This window comes from Oncorhynchus keta, chromosome 25 (genome assembly GCF_023373465.1).
Source record: "Oncorhynchus keta strain PuntledgeMale-10-30-2019 chromosome 25, Oket_V2, whole genome shotgun sequence".
Taxonomy (NCBI): domain Eukaryota; kingdom Metazoa; phylum Chordata; class Actinopteri; order Salmoniformes; family Salmonidae; genus Oncorhynchus; species Oncorhynchus keta.
In genome coordinates, this window is record NC_068445.1 from 30,187,540 (window position 1) to 30,207,079 (window position 19,540).

At 43.2% G+C, this 19,540-nt stretch overlaps 1 protein-coding gene across 2 annotated transcripts in view; it reads left to right on the forward strand.

Moving 5' to 3' along the window:
- Window positions 1-19,540, forward strand: part of LOC118371209 (tenascin-like) — a 79,302-nt gene that overhangs the window by 45,824 nt on the left and 13,938 nt on the right. For both annotated transcript variants that reach the window (XM_035756572.1, XM_035756573.1), the window contains exons 7-11: window positions 2,066-2,335; window positions 2,982-3,167; window positions 13,080-13,169; window positions 13,785-14,048; window positions 18,246-18,521. In XM_035756572.1, coding sequence (XP_035612465.1) covers window positions 2,066-2,335; window positions 2,982-3,167; window positions 13,080-13,169; window positions 13,785-14,048; window positions 18,246-18,521 — 1,086 coding nt within the window. The remainder of the gene's footprint in view (window positions 1-2,065; window positions 2,336-2,981; window positions 3,168-13,079; window positions 13,170-13,784; window positions 14,049-18,245; window positions 18,522-19,540) is intronic.

Below are 19,540 nucleotides of genomic sequence, written 5' to 3' on the forward strand. Positions count from 1 at the left end.
TGTTGAGGATCAGTGAAGTGGAGATGTTGATTCCTACCTTCACCACCTGGAGGCAGCCCGTCAGATAGTCCAGGACATAATTGCAAAGGGCGGGGTTGAGAATCAGGGCCTTAAGCTTAATGATGAGCTTGGAGGGTACTATGGTGTTGATTGCTGAGCTGTAGTCAATGAACAACATGCTTACATAGGTATTTCTCTTGTCCAGATGGGATAGGGCAGTGTGCGGTGTGATGGCGATTGCATCGTCTGTGGACCTGTTGGGGCGGTTTGCAAACTGAAGTGGGCCTAGGGTGGCAAGTAAGGTGGAGGTGAGATGATCCTTGACTAGTCTCTCAAAGCACTCCAGGATGACAGAGGTGAGTGCTACGACGCGATAGCCATTTAGTTCAGTTATCTTTGCCTTCTTGGGTATAGGAACAATGGTAGCCATCTTGAAGCATGTGGGTGCAGCAGACTGGGATAGGGAGCAATTGAATATGTCCGTAAACACACCAGCCAGCTGGTCTGTGCATGCTCTGAGGACGTGGCTAAGGACGCTGTCTGGGCCAGCAGCCTTGCGAGGGTTAACACGTTTAAATGTCTTACTCACGTCGGCCACGGAGAAGGAGAGGGGGGCCCGTAGTCCCTAGTAGCGGGCCGCGTCGGTGGCACTGTATTATCCTCAATGCGGGCAATGGTGTTTAGTTTTCCTGGAAGCAAGACATCGGTGCCCGTGACTTGGCTGGGTTTCTTTTTGTAGTCCATAACTGCCTGTAGACCCTGCCACATATGTCTCGTGTCTGAGCCGTTGAATTGCAACTCTACTTTGTCCCTATACCAACATTCCACTTGCTTGATTGCCTTGCAGAGGGAATAACTACACTGTTTATATTCGGCTATATTCCTAGTCATCTTTCCATCATTGAATGTGATGGCTCGCACATTCAGCTTTGCGTGAATTCCGCCATCTATACATGGTTTCTGATTAGGGTAGGTTTTAATAGTCACATAGACATAGTGTAGTGGGATTAGCATTCTGTGGGTCTAATTGCATGGAGAGATCCCCTCCCCCATGCCCTTCCACATCCCCTCCCCCATGGTGTGTGATTGTGTGGGAGGGAGGGAGGGAGGGACCACTCCGGCTCATGGGAAGCCATCATCCTCCCAGGAAACACTCACAACCCTTGAACGACACACACACACACACACAAAAACACACACACACACACACACACACACACACACACACACACACACACACACACACACACACACACACACACACACACACACACACACACACACACACACACACACAGCCAGCCAATCTCATTGGCGGTTAAATCTATGTTAAGCTCCAGTGCAGATTCCCTGTTTTATCTTTCTTCTGCAGAAGGTTGACTTTCCTGAAGTTGCTAATTGTGACAAATCAATTCCATCATAATCTATAGGGAAAGTGCCTTTCATGCTCTGGGTTTTGATCTGTACTTAAATTAATAACGTCATGCATGGATGCCTAAAAGAAAACATAGTTTATTTTCAAATAATTATTGGTAGTAAATCCTTTCACTATTCATATTCAACCTTGTAACAAAGGCTCTGATGAGAGCTCAAACTCTTTAAATCATATTCCAAGTCTCTCTGCCCTATCCATGGCCTTTTACCAGGACACCTGCACCCAGTATCACCCTATTAAAAATAGACGACCTGCCTTAATAAACTCCGTTCTCTGACCAAACTCGGTTCTCGGGACCCCAAGGGGTGCACGTTTTGGTTTTTGCTCTGGCACTACACAGCTGATTCAAATAATCAACTCATCATCAAGCTTTGATCATTTGAATCAGCTGTGTAGTGTTATGGCAAAAACCAAAATGTGCACCCCCTGGGGACTCGAGGACTTAGTTTGGGAAATGCTGCTCTACATGAAAAACATCATGAATGCTAACTAAATGTCCTCAGTCCTGGGATGCGACCCAAACTGCACCCTATTCCCTATATAGTGCAATACATTTGACCAGGTACCATGGAGCTGTATTCATATCGCACCCTGTATTCACCCCCCCCCCCCCACCTCCTCTCTCCCCAGAGATCGATTCTCCTAGAGAGGTGAATTTGCGTGATGTAACGGACACCACAGCGTTGGTGACCTGGTTCCTGCCTGTGGCCATGGTGGATGGGGTGAGAGTGTCCTATGGGCCCAGCGACAACCCCTCAGACAGGAACACAGTGGAGCTGTCCTCCAGCGACACACAGCACCACCTGGGCAGCCTGAACCCTGACACAGAGTATGAGGTGTCGCTCGTGGCCAAGAGGGGAGAGATGACCAGCGTGCCTGTATCTGAGACCTTCCTAACAGGTGAGACAAGAGTTTTATTCCATTTGGCACCTTATTCCATTTATAGTGCACCAGGGCCCATTAGGGACAAGCAAACTATACAACACTAGGGTTGCAAAAGCTTTCCAGAAATCTTTCAATCAGGAGGGAATAAACAGGAGTGCTCCAACTGGGATTTCTGGAAAAACCTGGAAACGGGAGGGAATAAGCAGGAAATCTGGAAATCGTTCAACTGGGATTTCTGGAAAACATGGGAATTTGGGGAAAGTGGCTGGAAGTGTGGATCTCTTTAAACAGACAATATCAAAATGATGGATGTGTAATAATTTGTTTGCTGGGTCTTTGATTAGAATAAAGGTAATGCTGATTATTGAACTGTTTATATGTTCATGTCTTACCCTTTAGCTGTTATACATTTAGATTAAATTAAGATAAACATACAATAAGCTTAAAAAATAGATTCAAAACTGTCCAGTATCTTTGATCAACTAGGCCAGGGGTGTCAAAGTCATTTTGCCCAGGGGGCCACATCCTAGGCAAACATACTAACCAGAGATAAAAAAGTGTTGGTCTGTTCTCAACTGGGGTCTGGACCACACATCGTATTGTATTTGCGAGGGGATCATGACATTCCCCACTGCCTGATCTATTACTGGATGTGTTCCAGACCTGGATGCCCCGCGGGACCTGCAGACGGTAGAGCTGACTGACGAGAGCATTACTCTGGAGTGGAAGAACAGCCAGGCTCAAGTAGACAACTACCGCATCAAATATGGCCCCCTCTCTGGAGGAGACCATGGAGAGCTGTTGTTCCCTCCCGGACCCCTGGACACCACCCAGGCCAAGATCACTGGTAAGTGATCTCATTTTACTACATATCTGTAAAACTGTGATGAACTGTAAGGGCCGAAACGTGTTAGTTATATCAATAACTATGTGTTTTTATCAACTCCAACTGCCCTCCAAGAATTCCTCTTCTCTTCCGTTTACTCCTCAGTTCATGCACCTTGGTTGTAGAAGGTAGTGGCAACTGCTCCTTTTCCTTTGTTCAAGATCCCTGGTAAGACAGAGCCCCTCCACTAGTCTACTTATAACAGGATGCTTTTGGTGGTGGTGTTGTGTAATATCTGTGAATTTTCAGTTTTTACATATTTTTGTTGTTACCTCTTAAAAAAACTATCAATGTGAGAACAGCTATAAAACAACCGTCCTGTCTTTGTGTAAATTAATATAAAGTACATGACCAAAAGTATGTGGACACCTGCTCGTCGAACATCTCATTCCAAAAATCATGGGCATTAATATGGAGTTGGTCCCCCTTTGCTGTTATAACAGCCTCCACTCTTCTGGGAAGGCTTTCCACTAGATGTTGGAACATTGTTGCGGGTACTTGCACCCATTCAGCCACAAGAACATTAGTGAGGTCGGGCACTGATGTTGGGCAATTAGGCCTGGCTCGCAGTCAGCGTTGCAATTCATCCCAAAGGTGTTCGATGGGATTGAGGTCAGGTCTCTGTGCAGGCCAGTCAAGTTCTTCCATACCGATCTTGACGAAACATTTCTGTATGCACCTCGCTTTGTGCACGGGGCCATTGACATGCTGAAACAGGAAAGGGCCTTCCCAAAAATGTTTCCACAATGTTGGAAGCACAGACTCGTCGTGGTATGCTGTAGCCTTAAGATTTCCCTTCACTGGATCTAAGGGGCCTAGCCCGAACTGTGAAAAAGCCCTAGACCAGTATTTCTCCTCCACCAAACCTTACAGTTGGCACTATGCATTGGGGCAGGTAGCATTCTCCTGGCATCTGCCAAACCCAGATTCGTCCATCGGACTGCCAGATGGTGAAGAGTGATTCATCACTCCAGAGAACACGTTTCCACTGCTCCAGTGTCCAATGGCAGCGGATGTTACACCACTCCAGCCAACGCCTGGCATTGAGCATGGTCATCTTAGGCTTGTGTGCGGCTGCTCGGCCATGGAAACCCATTTCATCAAGCTTCCGACGAACAGTTCTTGTGCTGACATTGCTTCCACAGGCAGTTTGGAACTCAGTATTGCAACCGAGGACAGGCGGTTTTTATCACACTACGCACTTCAGCACTCAGCGGTCACGTTCTGTGAGCTTGTGTGTCCTCCCACTTTGCGGCTTAGCCATTGTTGCTTCTAGACGTTTCCATTTCACAATAACAGCACATATGTTGACCGGGGCAGCTCTAGCAGAGCAGAAATTTGACGAACTGACTTGTTGGAAAGGTGGCATCCTATGACGGTGCCACCTTGAAAGTCACTGAGCTCTTCAGTAAGGCCATTCTACTGCCAATATTTGTCTATGGAGATTGCATTGCTGTGTGCTGGATGTTATACACCTGTCAGCAATGGGTGAGGCTGAAATAGCTGAATCTACTAATTTGAAGGGGTGTCCACATATTGCTGTATATATAGTGTATATCAATGTAAACGGCAGCCTCGCTCTGCCAACTGTTCTGCTGCCAAGAGTTTGCGGCCCTCCTTCTATATTGTCTTATTAAATTCAATACACTTATTTACAGATGGGCTACTTTGTTTTTCTGTCATCAAACGTTTGTCCGACCACAAAAGACCCCCACTTTATTAGAAAACAGCTCAAGGGAGATTGCATTCAGGCCTTAAATGGAATAACACTCCTACTTCAATGTGAGATTCATCCTGGTTTAACAAGAAATGCAGGGAAGGCCTATTTTTATCCTCCTGCACCGGTTCCCATTATACTCCATGTTTTGAGTCCGGCAGGCAGACAGACTCTTTTTGTATACCATGTGCCACTGCATCAACGGATTAAGCTCCCTGGCTGAGAAAAAAAAAAGTTCCAAACGGGTAATGGTGTCTTTGTCTGGGGCCCGTTCTTTGTTCTAGGGAGACCCATCCCCTGTAAATAAGGCATTGCTGTGTCCCAAAATGCCATCCTATTCCCTATATAGTGCACTACTTTTGATCAGGGACCATCTGGCTATAGGCTCTGGTCAGAAGTAGTGCACTATATATGGAATAAGGTGCCATTTGGGATGCATCCAGTGCTTCTATTCAGCTGACTAGCCTCCCCGGTCCCCCTCCGCTCCTCTCCGCTCCTCACAAACCTCAGTACTTTTTTCACACAGTTATTATCTGTAATTGCCTTCACGCTTGTGATTTTATTGATAATGAGTTTCCTCTGCGTTAGGTGTAATTTCATGCTTCTTGTGCCTGGTTGCCTAGTGACCTCTGTGGGAGTTAATAAAGGAAATGAAGGCCGTTGGACTGAGGGCTCTTAATTGCACCGCACAGCGCGGCCACATAGCCGGACTAAAAGGATCTCAAAGCCTCTTATATCATAGCAAATGTTGTTTCTGCCCCATATAGCGCCTCTTCTAGATCAACCAGAGCAGAAAGAAGTTCCAAAAGGAAGAGGCTGAAATAAACCGAATTATGCTTCAATCTATTAGCAATGCAATTAAATCAAATCAAATCAAATTTATTTAAATAGCCCTTCTTCCATCAGCTGATATCTCAAAGTGCTGTACAGAAACCCAGCCTAAAACCCCAAACAGCAAGCAATGCAGGTGTAGAAGCACGGTGGCTAGGAAAAACACCCTAGAAAGGCCTAAACCTAGGAAGATACCTAGAGAGGAACCAGGCTATGAGGGGTGGCCAGTCCTCTTCTGGCTGTGCCGGCTGGAGATTATAGCAGAACATGGCCAAGATGTTCAAATGTTCATAAATGACCAGCATGGTCAAATAATAATAATCACAGTAGTTGTCGAAGGTGCAACAAGTCAACACCTCAGGAGTAAATGTCAGTTGGATTTTCATAGCCGATCATTAAGAGTATCTCTTCTGCTCCTGCTGTCTCAAGAGAGTTGAAAACAGCAGGTCTGGGACAGGTAGCATGTCTGGCGAACAGGTCAGGGTTCCATAGCCGCAGGCAGAACAGTTGAAACTGGAGCAGCAAAATGGCCAGGTGGACTGGGGACAGCAAGGAGTCATCATGCCAGGTAGTCCTGAGGCATGGTCCTAGGGCTCAGGTCCTCCAAGAGAAAGAAAGAAAGATAGAAAGAAAGAAAGAAAGAAAGAAAGAAAGAGAGAGAGAGAAAGAGAGAAAGAGAGAATTAGAGAGAGCATACTTCAATTCACACAGGACACCGGAAAAGGCAGGAGAAGTACTCCAGATATAGCAGACTGACCCTAGCCCTCCGACACATAAACTACTGCAGCATAAATACTGGAGGCTGACACAGGAGGGGTCAGGAGACACTGTGGACCCATCCGATGATACCCCCGGACAGGGCCAAACAGGCAGGATATAACCCCACCCACTTTGCCAAAGAACAGCCCCCACACCACTAGAGGGATATCTTCAACCACCAACTTACCATCCTGAGACAAGGCCGAGTATAGCCCACAAAGATCTCCGCCACGGCACAACCCAAGGGGGGGGGCACCAACCCAGAAAGGACGATCACGTCAGTGACTCAACCCACTCAAGTGACATACCCCTCCTAGGGACTGCATGGAAGAGCACCAGTAAGCCAGTGACTCAGCTCCTGTAATAGGGTTAGAGGCAGAAAATCCCAGTGGAGAGAGGGGAACCAGCCAGGCAGAGACAGCAAGGGCTTTTCGTTACTCCAGAGCCTTTCCGTTCACCTTCACACTCCTGGGCCAGACTACACTCAATCATATGATGTACTGAAGAGATGAGTCTTCAGTAAAGACTTAAAGGTTGAGACTGAGTCTGTGTCTCTCACATGGGTAGGCAGACCATTCCATAAAAATGGAGCTCTATAGAAGAAAGCCCTGCCTCCAGCTTAGAAATTCTAGGGATAATTAGGAGGCCTGCGTCTTGTGACCATTGCGTACGTGTAGGTTTGTACGGCAGGACCAAATCAGAGAGATAGGTAGGAGCAAGCCCATGTAATGCTTTGTAAGTTAACAGTAAAACCTTGAAATCAAACCTTGCCTTAACAGGAAGCCAGTGTAGGGAGACTAGCACTGGAGTAATATGATCCAATATTTTGGTTCTAGTCAGGATTCTAGCAGCCGACAAACCATTCACAGAGACAAACTGATATCTTTCCGACAGATAAACCAGGACAGAACTTGTCCATGTTGACCAATTTGGGTTTCCAATCTCTCCAAAAGAATGTGGTGATCGATAAACCAGACTGAAGCATTTCATATACGTTGTTTGTCTTCGGGAAGGCAGTGAGTTGCGGGGCAACAGCTTTTTCTAACATTTTTGAGAGGAGTGGAAGATTCGATATAGGCTGATTAGTTTTTTATATTTTCTGGGTCAAGGTTTGGCTTTTTCAAGCGAGGCTTTGTTACTGCCACTTTTAGTGAGTTTGGTACACATCCAGTGGATAGAGAGACGTTTATTATGTTCAACATAGGAGGGCCAAGCACAGGAAGCAGCTCTTTCAGTGGTTTAGTTGGAATAGGGTCCAGTATGCAGCTTGAAGGCTCTTCGATACTGCAATGTACTGTCTTTCCAAGCTAGTCGGAAGACTTCCAGTTTGGTGGAGCAGCAATAAGGGATTTTCGATACTGCACTGTACTGTCCTTCCAAGCTAGTCGGAAGACTTCCAGTTTGGTGTGGCGCCATTTCTGTTCCAATTTTCTGGAAGCTTACTTCAGAGTTCGGGCATTTTCTGCATACCAGGGAGCTAGTTTCTTATGACAAATGTTTTTAGTTTTTAGGGGTGCAACTGCATCTTGGGTATTGGTTAAATTTAGTTCCTCAATTAGGTGGTTAACTTATTTTTGTCCTCTGAGGTCCTTGGGTAGGCAGAGGGAGTCTGGAAGGGCATCAAGGAATCTTTGGGTTGTCTGATCATTTATAGCACGACTTTTGATGCTCCATGGTTGGGGTCTGAGCAGATTATTTTGTTGCGATTGCAAACGTAATAAAATAGTGGTCCGATAGTCCAGGATTATGAGGAAAAACATTAAGATCCACAACATTTATTCCATGGTACAAAACTAGGTCCAGAGTATGACTGTGACTGTGACAGTGAGTAGGTCCAGAGACATGTTGGACAAAACCCACTGAGTCGATGATGGCTCCAAAAGCCTTTTGGAGTGGGTCTGTGGACTTTTCCATGTGAATATTAAAATCACCACAAATTTGAATATTATCTGCTATGACTACAAGGTCCGATAGGAATTCAGGGAACTCAATGAGGAACGCTGTATATGGCCCAGGAGGCCTGTAAACAGTAGCTATAAAAAGTGATTGAGTAGGCTGCATACATTTCATGACTAGATGCTCAAAAGACGAAAAAGGTCGGGGGTTGTTTTGTAAATTGAAATTTGCTATCATAAATGTTAGCAACACCTCCGCCTTTACGGGATGCACGGGGGATATTGTCACTAGTGTAACCAGGAGGTGAGGCCTCATTTAACACAGTAAATTAATCAGTTAAGCCATGTTTCAGTCAAGCCAATCACATCAAGATTATGATCAGTGATTAGTTCATTGACTATAACTGCCTTTGAAGTGAGGGATCTAACATTAACTTCTTGACGCTACCCATCCCGTTAGCGGGATCATTTTCGTCAGCAACCGCTGAATAGCATAGCGCCACAGTCAAATAATATTACTAAAAAATATTAATATTCATGAAATCACAAGTGCAATATTGCAAAACACAGTTTAGCTTATTGTTAATCCTGTCGTCTCAGATTTGGGAGGAGTAGAGACCAGAGAAGTCTGGTAATAAAATCTATTGTCCAGATGTAGCAGCTACAATCACAACAAACTTCAAATGTCCGACAGACCCATGTTTATTATGTGGAGTCTGCTAGAAGTTAATTATCCATTTTCCTGCTTGAACAACTTTTACAGTGCCTTGCGAAAGTATTCGGCCCCCTTGGACTTTGCGACCTTTTGCCACATTTCAGGCTTCAAACATAAAGATATAAAACTGTATTTTTTGTGAAGAATCAACAACAAGTGGGACACAATCATGAAGTGGAACGACATTTATTGGATATTTCAAACTGTTTTAACAAATCAAAAACTGAAAAATTGAGCGTGCAAAATGATTCAGCCCCTTTACTTTCAGTGCAGCAAACTCTCTCCAGAAGTTCAGTGAGGATCTCTGAATGATCCAATGTTGACCTAAATGACTAATGATGATAAATTCAATCCACCTGTGTGTAATCAAGTCTCCGTATAAATGCACCTGCACTGTGATAGTCTCAGAGGTCCGTTAAAAGCGCAGATAGCATCATGAAGAACAAGGAACCCACCAGGCAGGTCCGAGATACTGTTGTGAAGAAGTTTAAAGCTGGATTTGGATACAAAAAAAACGTTTTCCCAAGCTTTAAACATCCCAAGGAGCACTGTGCAAGCGATAATATTGAAATGGAAGGAGTATCAGACCACTGCAAATCTACCAAGACCTGGCTGTCCCTCTAAACTTTCAGCTCATACAAGGAGAAGACTGATCAGAGATGCAGCCAAGAGGCCCATGATCACTCTGGATGAACTGCAGAAATCTACAGCTGAGGTGGGAGACTCAAATCTGGCCTTTATGGAAGAGTGGCAAGAAGAAAGCCATTTCTTAAAGATATCCATAAAAAGTGTTGTTTAAAGTTTGCCACAAGCCACCTGGGAGACACACCAAACATGTGGAAGAAGATGCTCTGGTCAGATGAAACCAAAATTGAACTTTTTGGCAACAATGCAAAACGTTATGTTTGGCGTAAAAGCAACACTATGAACACACCATCCCCACTGTCAAACATGGTGGTGGCAGCATCATGGTTTGGGCCTGCTTTTCTTCAGCAGGGACAGGGAAGATGGTTAAAATTGATGGGAAGATGGATGGAGCCAAATACAGGACCATTCTGGAAGAAAACCTGATGGAGTCTGCAAAAGACCTGAGACTGGGACGGAGATTTGTCTTCCAACAAGACAATGATCCAAAACATAAAGCAAAATCTAAAATGGAATGGTTAAAAAATAAACATATCCAGGTGTTAAATGGCCAAGTCAAAGTCCAGACCTGAATCCAATCGAGAATCTGTGGAAAGAACTGAAAACTGCTGTTCACAAATGCTCTCCATCCAACCTCACTGAGCTCGAGCTGTTTTGCAAGGAGGAATGGGAAAATGTTCAGTCTCTCGATGTGCAAAACTGATAGAGACATACCCCAAGCGACTTACAGCTGTAATCGCAGCAAAAGGTGGCACTACAAAGTATTAACTTAAGGGGGTTGAATAATTTTGCACGCCCAATTTTTCAGTTTTTGATTTGTTAAAAAAGTTTGAAATATCCAATAAATGTCGTTCCACTTCATGATTGTGTCCCACTTGTTGTTGATTCTTCACAAAAAAATACAGTTTTATATCTTTATGTTTGAAGCCTGAAATGTGGCAAAAGTTCGCAAAGTTCAAGGGGGCCGAATACTTTCGCAAGGCACTGTAACTGTGACTAGCTTTTGAAGGCACAACTTCAACTATACAGTGGGGAGAACAAGTATTTGATACCCTGCCAATTTTGCAAGTTTTCCTACATACAAAGCATGTAGAGGTCTGAATTTTTAAAATCATAGGTACACTTCAAATGTGAAGGATGGAATCTAAAATAAAAATCCAGAAAATCACATTGTATGATTTTTAAGTAATCAATTAGCATTTTATTGCATGACATAAGTATTTGATACATCAGAAAAGCAGAACTTAATATTTGGTACAGAATCCTTTGTTTGCAATTACAGAGATCATACGTTTCCTGTAGTTCTTGACCAGGTTTGCACACTGCAGCAGGGAATTTGGCCCACTCCTCCATACAGACCTTCTCCAGATCTATCAGGTTTCGAGGCTGTTGCTGGACAATACGGACTTTCAGCTCCCTCCAAAGATGTTCTATTGGGTTCAGGTCTGGAGACTGGCTAGGCCACTCCAGGACCTTGAGATGCTTTTTATGGAGCCACTCCTTAGTTGCCCTGGCTGTGTGTTTCGGGTCGTTGTCATGCTGGAAAACCCAGCCACGACCCATCTTCAATGCTCTTACTGAGGGAAGGAGGTTGTTGGCCAAGATCTCGCGGTACATGGCCCCATCCATCCTCCCCTCAATACAGTGCAGTCTTCCTCCAAACACGACGAGTGAAGTTTAGACCAAAAAGCTCTATTTTTGTCTCATCAGACCACACAACCTTCTCCCATTCCTCTTCTGGATCATCCAGATGGTCATTGGCAAACTTCAGACGGGCCTGGACATGCGCTGGCTTGAGCAGGGGGACCTTGCGTGCGCTGCAGGATTTTAATCCATGACGGCGTAGTGTGTTACTAATGGTTTTCTTTGAGATTGTGGTCCCAGGTCTCTTCAGGTCATTGACCAGGTCCTGCCGTGTAGTTCTGGGCTGATCCCTCACCTTCCTCATAATCATTGATGCCCCACGAGGTGAGATCTTGCATGGAGCTCCAGATTGAGGGTGATTGACCGTCATCTTGAACTTCTTCCATTTTCTAATAATTGCGCCAACAGTTGTTCCCTTCTCACCAAGCTGTTTGCCTATTGTCCTGTAGCCCATCCCAGTCTTGTGCAGGTCTACAATTTTATCCCTGATGTCTGTTTGATTGAGTCTGTTTGATTGACATCACAATTGGTCCTTTTGTTCGATTAATTCCGTCCATATCCAAAATGTCCATTTATTTGGCGGGTTTGATCCAGAAAAAAACAGCTTCCAAATCGCGCAACGTCACTACAAAATATTTCAAAAGTTTCCTGTAAACTTTGCCAAACATTTCAAACTACTTTTGTTATGCAACTTTAGGTATTTTTAAACGTTAATAATCAATCAAATTGAAGACGGGTCTATCTGTATTCAATTCAGGAAGACAACAAACCAAGCTACTTTTCAAGTCCTGTGCAACTCTCAACAGTGTTACGCAGTTCCTAGATGGCCGTACTTCTTCATTGCACAAAATAATAACCTCAATCAAATTCCAAAGACTGAAGTGGAAGCGGTAGGAACTGAAAACAAGTTCCTAAGAAATATTGTTTCCCAATGAGAACTCACTGAACAGACAGAGACCTAAAAAAATAAAAATTCTGAACGGTTAGTCCTCGGGGTGTTGCCTGCTACATACGTTCTGTTATACCCACAGACATGATTCAAACAGTTTTAGAAACTCCAGAGTGTTTTCTATTTAAATCTAATAATACTATGCATATCTTATATTATTGGCATGAGTAGCAGGAAGTTGAAATTGGGCACGCTATTTATCCAAAAGTGAAAATGCTGCCCCCTATACCTTAAGAAGTTAATACAGGTAATGAGTGGAGAACAGGAGGGATTCTTAAAGAAAAACTAACAGGCCTGTGAGAGCCGGAATTCTTACTGGTTGGTAGGTGATCAAATACTTATGTCATGCAATAAAATGTAAATGAATTACTTAAAATCATACAATGTGATTTTCTGGATTTTTGTTTTAGATTCAGTCTCTCACAGTTGAAGTGTACCTATGATAAAAATTACAGACCTCTACATGCTTTGTAAGTAGGAAAACCTGCAAAATCGGCATTGTATCAAACACTTGTTCTCCCCACTGTAGCTTTAAAAGCCTTGAAGAGCTTCGGTCTTTTTCACCTGCAAACAGCTGGGTGTTTTAATATAAAACTTTAAACATATTGTTTTCATTGATAAATATTTGATATTAAAAATACAATAACATGTTTTTGTTCTCATGCTCTTTTTGCATACATCCGGTACGATAAGTGTTCTTCGTCTGTGTGTTGTGTAGGCCTGAGAGCTGGGACAGAGTATGGGATGGGAGTGACAGCTGTGAAGAGTGAGCGTGAGAGCCTTCCTACCACCACCAATGCTGTTACAGGTGAGAGCTATGACCTTTTTCTGTATTGTAAAGAAATACATTGTTTTTGTTTACGATCATGGATTGTAGTAATAATATGTACTAAAAATACCCCCCATTCGACTATTTGCCTCCTACAATTCACAAATGGTTATTTGCACTTGTCTTGCACTATTTGAAATATACTCTCCTTCTATATTCTATACTCCCCTTCTATATTGTCCTTGTATATTCTATATTCTCCTTGTATATTCTATATTTTCCTTCTATATTCTATATTCTCCTTCTATATTCTATAGTCTCCTTAAATATTCTATATTTTCCTTATATATTCTCCTTCTATATTCTATATTCTATATTCTCCTTCTATATTCTCCTTCTTTATTCTATGTTCTTCTTCTATATTCTATACTCTCCTCCTGTGTTCTATATTCTCCTTCTATATTCTATATTTTCCTTCTATATTCTATATTCTCCTTCTATATTCTATATTTTCCTTCTATATTCTATATTCTCCTTCTATATTCTCCTTCTATATTCTATATTCTCCTTCTATATTCTCCTTCTATATTATATATTCTCCTTCTATATTCTCCTTCTATATTATATATTCTCCTTCTATGTTCTTCTCTTCAGCGTTGGATGCTCCTAAGAACCTGGAGGTGGAGTCTTCCTCTGAGACTGAGATGGTACTGGTGTGGCAGAAGCCGGTGGCTAAGATTGACAAGTACAAGCTGGAGTACGTGTCAGCCGATGGGAGAAGGGCTGAGGTGACACCCGTCTCTATAGACGTCAAGTACACCATGAGGAACTTGACGCCCGGCATGTTGTACACCATCACCCTGACTGCTGAGAGGGGACGCAGGCAGAGCGGCCCCACCACCATCTCTGCAACAACAGGTCGGTGTGGACAGGTCACCGCTATCTCCTCTTAGCCAATTCATAGAATTAGAATAAATAGAGCAGGCATCCCCATTCAGGTCAGTAATGCAATAATGGGAGGACATTCGGACATATTGAGTGTCCCCTCAATCTATTTATATGATCCCATGCTGCAGTAGCCACATGTCAGTGTCGACAGTAACCCTCTACCTTTCCAACCTGGTCCCTTACATAGAAAAACAATCTAGATTATATTTCCATGGTCCCTTATTACATGCTTTCTAGCCACAGGTCAGTGTGGACAGTACTCTAGCCTGGGTGCCAGTCTGTCTCTGTTCTCTTGCCAAATCCTTATGGAATTGTCACGTCTAAAATGTAATGTAATTTACAATAACTGTGTTGACAATGACTGTGTTGACAAAGAAACCCCCTCCAAAATATATGTATTATTATTAGAATTATTTGATAAAAACTTTGGGGGGCCAAAAGAAATCACTCACGGGCCAGTTTTGGCTGCTGTATAGTAGGGGTCTGTAAGAAAGCTATTTTTTTGTGTTTGGACTGTGTTTCGTGAAGTTTTCTATAGTAAAGTTTTGTTCAGCCTTCTCCTCATTAATCAACGATTCAATTTTGCTCTCCAGTCCTGCAGCCAAACCTGCAGTAGAGAATGAATTGAATTCATTGTTACTACTTTCTTTAAGTCTCTCTGTCTCTGTTTCATTTACTGCACATGGGTTTACTTTTTTACTAAAACAAGGAAAGGAAAACAAGATGATTATAACACTTTTTAGCTCCTGAGGTCAGGATGCTTCCAAACCAAACATTTGAGAAGAAAGTCCTCCAGTTATGTAACGGGATACCCATTAATCTGGCTGGCTATGGGCAAAATTGAGATGGTGAGAGGGAAACGCTGGTATGGATAAGAATGACTGTCTTTTGTTTGGGTCTTTGTTACATGCTGCCAACTTTCAGAATGGTATGTGTGTGTGTGTGTGTGTTTGTTTGCGTGCGTGTGCGTGTGCGTGTGTGTGTGTGCTCCATACAAAGCTCATTCATGTGATAATTGGTGGAGTGAGCCCACTCCTCTGTGTTTTTGTATGAATTTACCATGATGAATTGTGGGTCTGTCAGATAAAACGATACATACTCTGTTAAAACATTGGCTCCGAGATCACCACTCCTCTAATCAGCATGCAGCGGTCGTTCCTCCAACACTTTATCGTCTCCATTCCAGACAGAAAATGCAAACGCAGTGCACGCTGCACGTTAACAGGGATATAAAGGGATTGGGAGGGGGTGGGGGGATTGGGAGGGGGGGTGGGGTCCCACCCTTTTACCCCCCAGGCCTGGACTTTACTTGTGTTTGACAGTCATCTGGCGTTGAAAGGATTACAAGAATTAGAGTTCAAGGGTTTGGAGTCCCACTGGAGTGAGCCAGTAACAACATTATACCTCTGCAGAACAAAACACTTCAAAATCTTAAGGCTATTTCAAATGCTGAGCAAGAAACCAAAATTGATTTGATATAATAAACCTCCCACATCCTTCCAGCAGTCAGACATGTATTGTTGATGTAGGAAGATCAGGAGACAGTACAGCTGCAGTATTATAACTTAGGCTAATCGGCAAATTCAGAGACTCATGGAGCTGTGGGGAGCCTTTGTGTAAACGGAAGGCTCAGGCACAATGAGAGAGAACAGTTTAAATGATAATACCTTGAGCTATAGTCAAAAGAGTCATTAATCACATTTGAATAATAGATTAAACACACCAGATGATTTTGTCCGTGGCTTTAGTGTACTGCGCACACCACACAGAATATGAAGTATAACGCCTTTTGAAGATTCTGCTGTACAGAACAATATTCTTTAGCAGTTTGGTGACGGTTTTATACACCTACGTGAACTGAAACAAAAGTTCTCTATAAATAAGACTAGAAATAGAGTGCTTTTTTATGTGAAGTTTTCATGTTCAACAATATTTTGCACGAATGTTGCATGACCAATTGCTCCTCCAATTTGAGAAATGGAGCACAAAGTGCATGTCCTGCATGTCTTTGAGATGATCTCATCTTGACGATAAGTCATTTCATTCAGCCCATCACGTCTCCATCTGCATGTTCTGAAGGCCAGACCTCAGACTCAGCCACAGTTGTTTCTGTTGCCTGACAAAAGGAGAAGAGACAATCCGTCCCACATGGCACCCTATTCCCTTCAGATGTAGGACCTTCATTTGAAGCCGTTTGCTACAGCAGGGAAATAATCCTGCAGCAACAGGAAATGTGAATTATTATGTGGATTATAATTAATGACATTTTGTAAGGGTTGATATATTTTTCGTAGGGGAAAATCAAGTCTGAAGCCTTTTTAAATCTCAAATACACTACAAGTTTTACAAGTTCTCCTGCAACATGGTGACCAAATATCTGTATATAGAGCACTATAAAGGGAACAGAGTGCCATTTGGAATGTTAGGTACTGATTGACATGACGTATCTTGATCGTTTAGTATGTGTCTGTAAAATGAACATTTATAGACTAGTATATAAAGAGAGAATGAACACTACAAGAGCCTGACTCAATCCCCTCCCTCCTGATGGTCTCAATCTAACTACTCCAACATTATAAAATGTTCTGGTAATGCTGTTCAATCTCTTTTCCCATGTGAGCTTTCACAAGCAATTAATGGCCAGGCCGGTCTCCGCCTGCCTTCCATCAAATGTCATTCATTCCATTCTCATTGTCTTCCATTCCATTTCGTCTACATTTTTCTGCCCACTCCAACATAGGTGCTTTGAAAATAGGATAATGGTAGCCTTGATGTTTCCCTGCATCTCACTCTGCTGACACCTCCAGCTAACAATGGGCTAGGCAGTTCTCCTTTCTCTGCTGTACTGCTGCTACTGCTGCTACTGCTGCTACTGCTGCTACTTCTGCTACTGCATGGCTTCTCCATGTGTTTGAAGTGTACTGTGTACTTCTGCTCAAACGGACTACAGTGGACTTTTAAAAATGAATGGCTTGTTCAGAGCCATTAATAGACAAGCGAGACAGGCCATTTCAGGCAGAGAGCCTTGCTGGCGTCAGGTGCATGCAGAACAGATTGTCTGCCTACATCATGGTGTGTGTGTGTGTGTGTGTGTGTGTGTGTGTGTGTGTGTGTGTGTGTGTGTGTGTGTGTGTGTGTGTGTGTGTGTGTGTGTGTGTGTGTGTGTGTGTGTGTGTGTGTGTGTGTGTGTGTGTGTGTGTGTGTGTGTCTTTCTGTCTGTCTGTCTGTCTGCGCGTCTGTCTGTCTGTCTGCGCGTCTGTCTGTCTGTCTCAACAATAAATTGAGTCTTCATTTCCACGCTGCTAAAGAGTGTGTTTGTCACCAAGGTCTTTTGTAGTGGTTATGTTAGAATATTACACTCCATGTTCATTTACACACACTAAAGGGACTTCTTTCAGAGTCTTAAAAATGTTTGAACTTAATAATTTGATCATCCTGTTGTTGCAGGAAATTGTAGTATATTCAAGGTTTAAAAAGGCTTCTAAAGTTTTTAATTTCCAAATTAAAATGTCAGACTTGATTTGCACGAACTAAAAATATATTATCAAAAATGTCCATTAATTTAAATCCACACATTACCTGTTGCTGCTCGATTATTTTTGTGCTGTGAGAAACTGGTCAAATTAAGATCCTACATCTGTATGTGGAAAGAAATGATTGAAACAGAAATGAGATTGGGTTATCAGGTTCAACTATCTTTTCCAGCAAAAATCATGTTGTCTTTTTTGGTTTTATGGAGTCTTGAATTAACACTGTCTTCGTGGATTGAATACAACTTTCTTGGGGTCAATACTTGTTTATTGTGTGCCATGTCATTTGAGTGAAATGTTTTCAGTGAAATATCTGTAGGCTATGTCTTCAATAACCAGCCTTTTTCACATTCCAAGCCCTCGGCTTTCTTATGTGTATTGTATTTTCCTTGTCCCAATTCTCCACCCTTCTCCAAAGGTGTAGATTTGTACACTTCCCGTCGTGGATTTTATAAGCATAGGATTGGTGTAAGCATTGGCTAGAGGGAGTTTTCACCATTTTGAAATGGTGGAAGTGCACATTTCATGAAAAAGGGTGGAGAATCGGGTCACAGCCTATCTATATCTATGTTTTACATTGAGTGGTTTGCCTAACGTTGTCTTGATGTTGTTTGTTGTAATGTTTATCGTCCTCCAGAGGAGGAGAAGCCTGTGCTGGGCAAACTGACAGTGTCAGACGTGTCGTGGGACAGCTTCCTGGTGTCCTGGGTCACTGAGGAGGGAGACTTTGATGGCTTTGTGGTTGAGGTGACAGACGCAGAGGCAGGGGTAGACTGGCAGAACCACACCCTGCAAGATGCGGCCCAGAGCCTGGGCATCGTAGGCCTCTCTCCCGCCACCTGGTACAATGTCAGTCTGTATGGGCTGTTCAAGGGGGCCCTGTTGGGGCCTGTCTATGCAGACACCATCACAGGTATCACCACTCACTTAGTAAATCCTCTGTCTGTCTGACTAAATATTTGAATTAACATCACAATCTTTTTCTCCCTCGTCTTGGAAGAGGCTTGATTTAATCCATGGTATCATCTTGTCTCTTTATACTGTAGTGTACACCCTATTATCCATTTGTACACCAATAGAACTTTATTTATCTGTTTTCCCACCAACAGCACTTTACCTCTGATCTCTTCTTACAATAACTGTCTAATGGTGATAAGTTACCAGTCCAGCCACTGCGGAAGTTCTTTGCTCCTTAGTCATTTCCACCATACAAAACCCCCAGCCTGTTTTAACCTCTTGCCACTCAAATGCCTCAACCATCATCACCTAGCAACACCATATCACCCATTATGTGGGTTTCCCTCACTTTGATGCAGTGACTGTAAAATATATTTTCGAAACCAACCGTCCACAGTATAGAACCACCCCACCCAGATAAAACCCATTCAGTTGACATGAGGCCTGACCTGGCCTGTAGTGGATCCACCTTTGAGCCACCCTAAGCAGACTACAGTACAGTATGTGCCTGTCAGGGCGTACCATGAGAGAACATGTCTGGAGAATCTCTGAGATGTCAGCCGACCCACGTGTTGTGATCTGTACCCTGGGTAGTGACTGACTGACTGACTGTCTGACAGTATAAACCCAACAGGTGCATTGATTAATTCTCCCATCCAACCAATAGTAGTCATTATCAACAATTCACATTTTGTGAATTACAACGTTGAACGGAGCGTGAACAAGACTACTTACTTGTTTGCTGTTAAAACCATTGAGGACGTTGGCATGTGCTATGAGAATGTACAAAAGGATTAAGCAGTGACAAGTAATAATACGGATCCACATGCAGTGTTGTCAATGTTTCAGTAAAACATTTTCATTTCAGATTCGAGGTGGATGTCAGTTAAGATTTAGGTGACCTAGCCAAGCCATCTGTTTTTGACAGCATAGAGTACCTAGACGAACCTGGCCTCTGCATACTTCTGCTGCCAT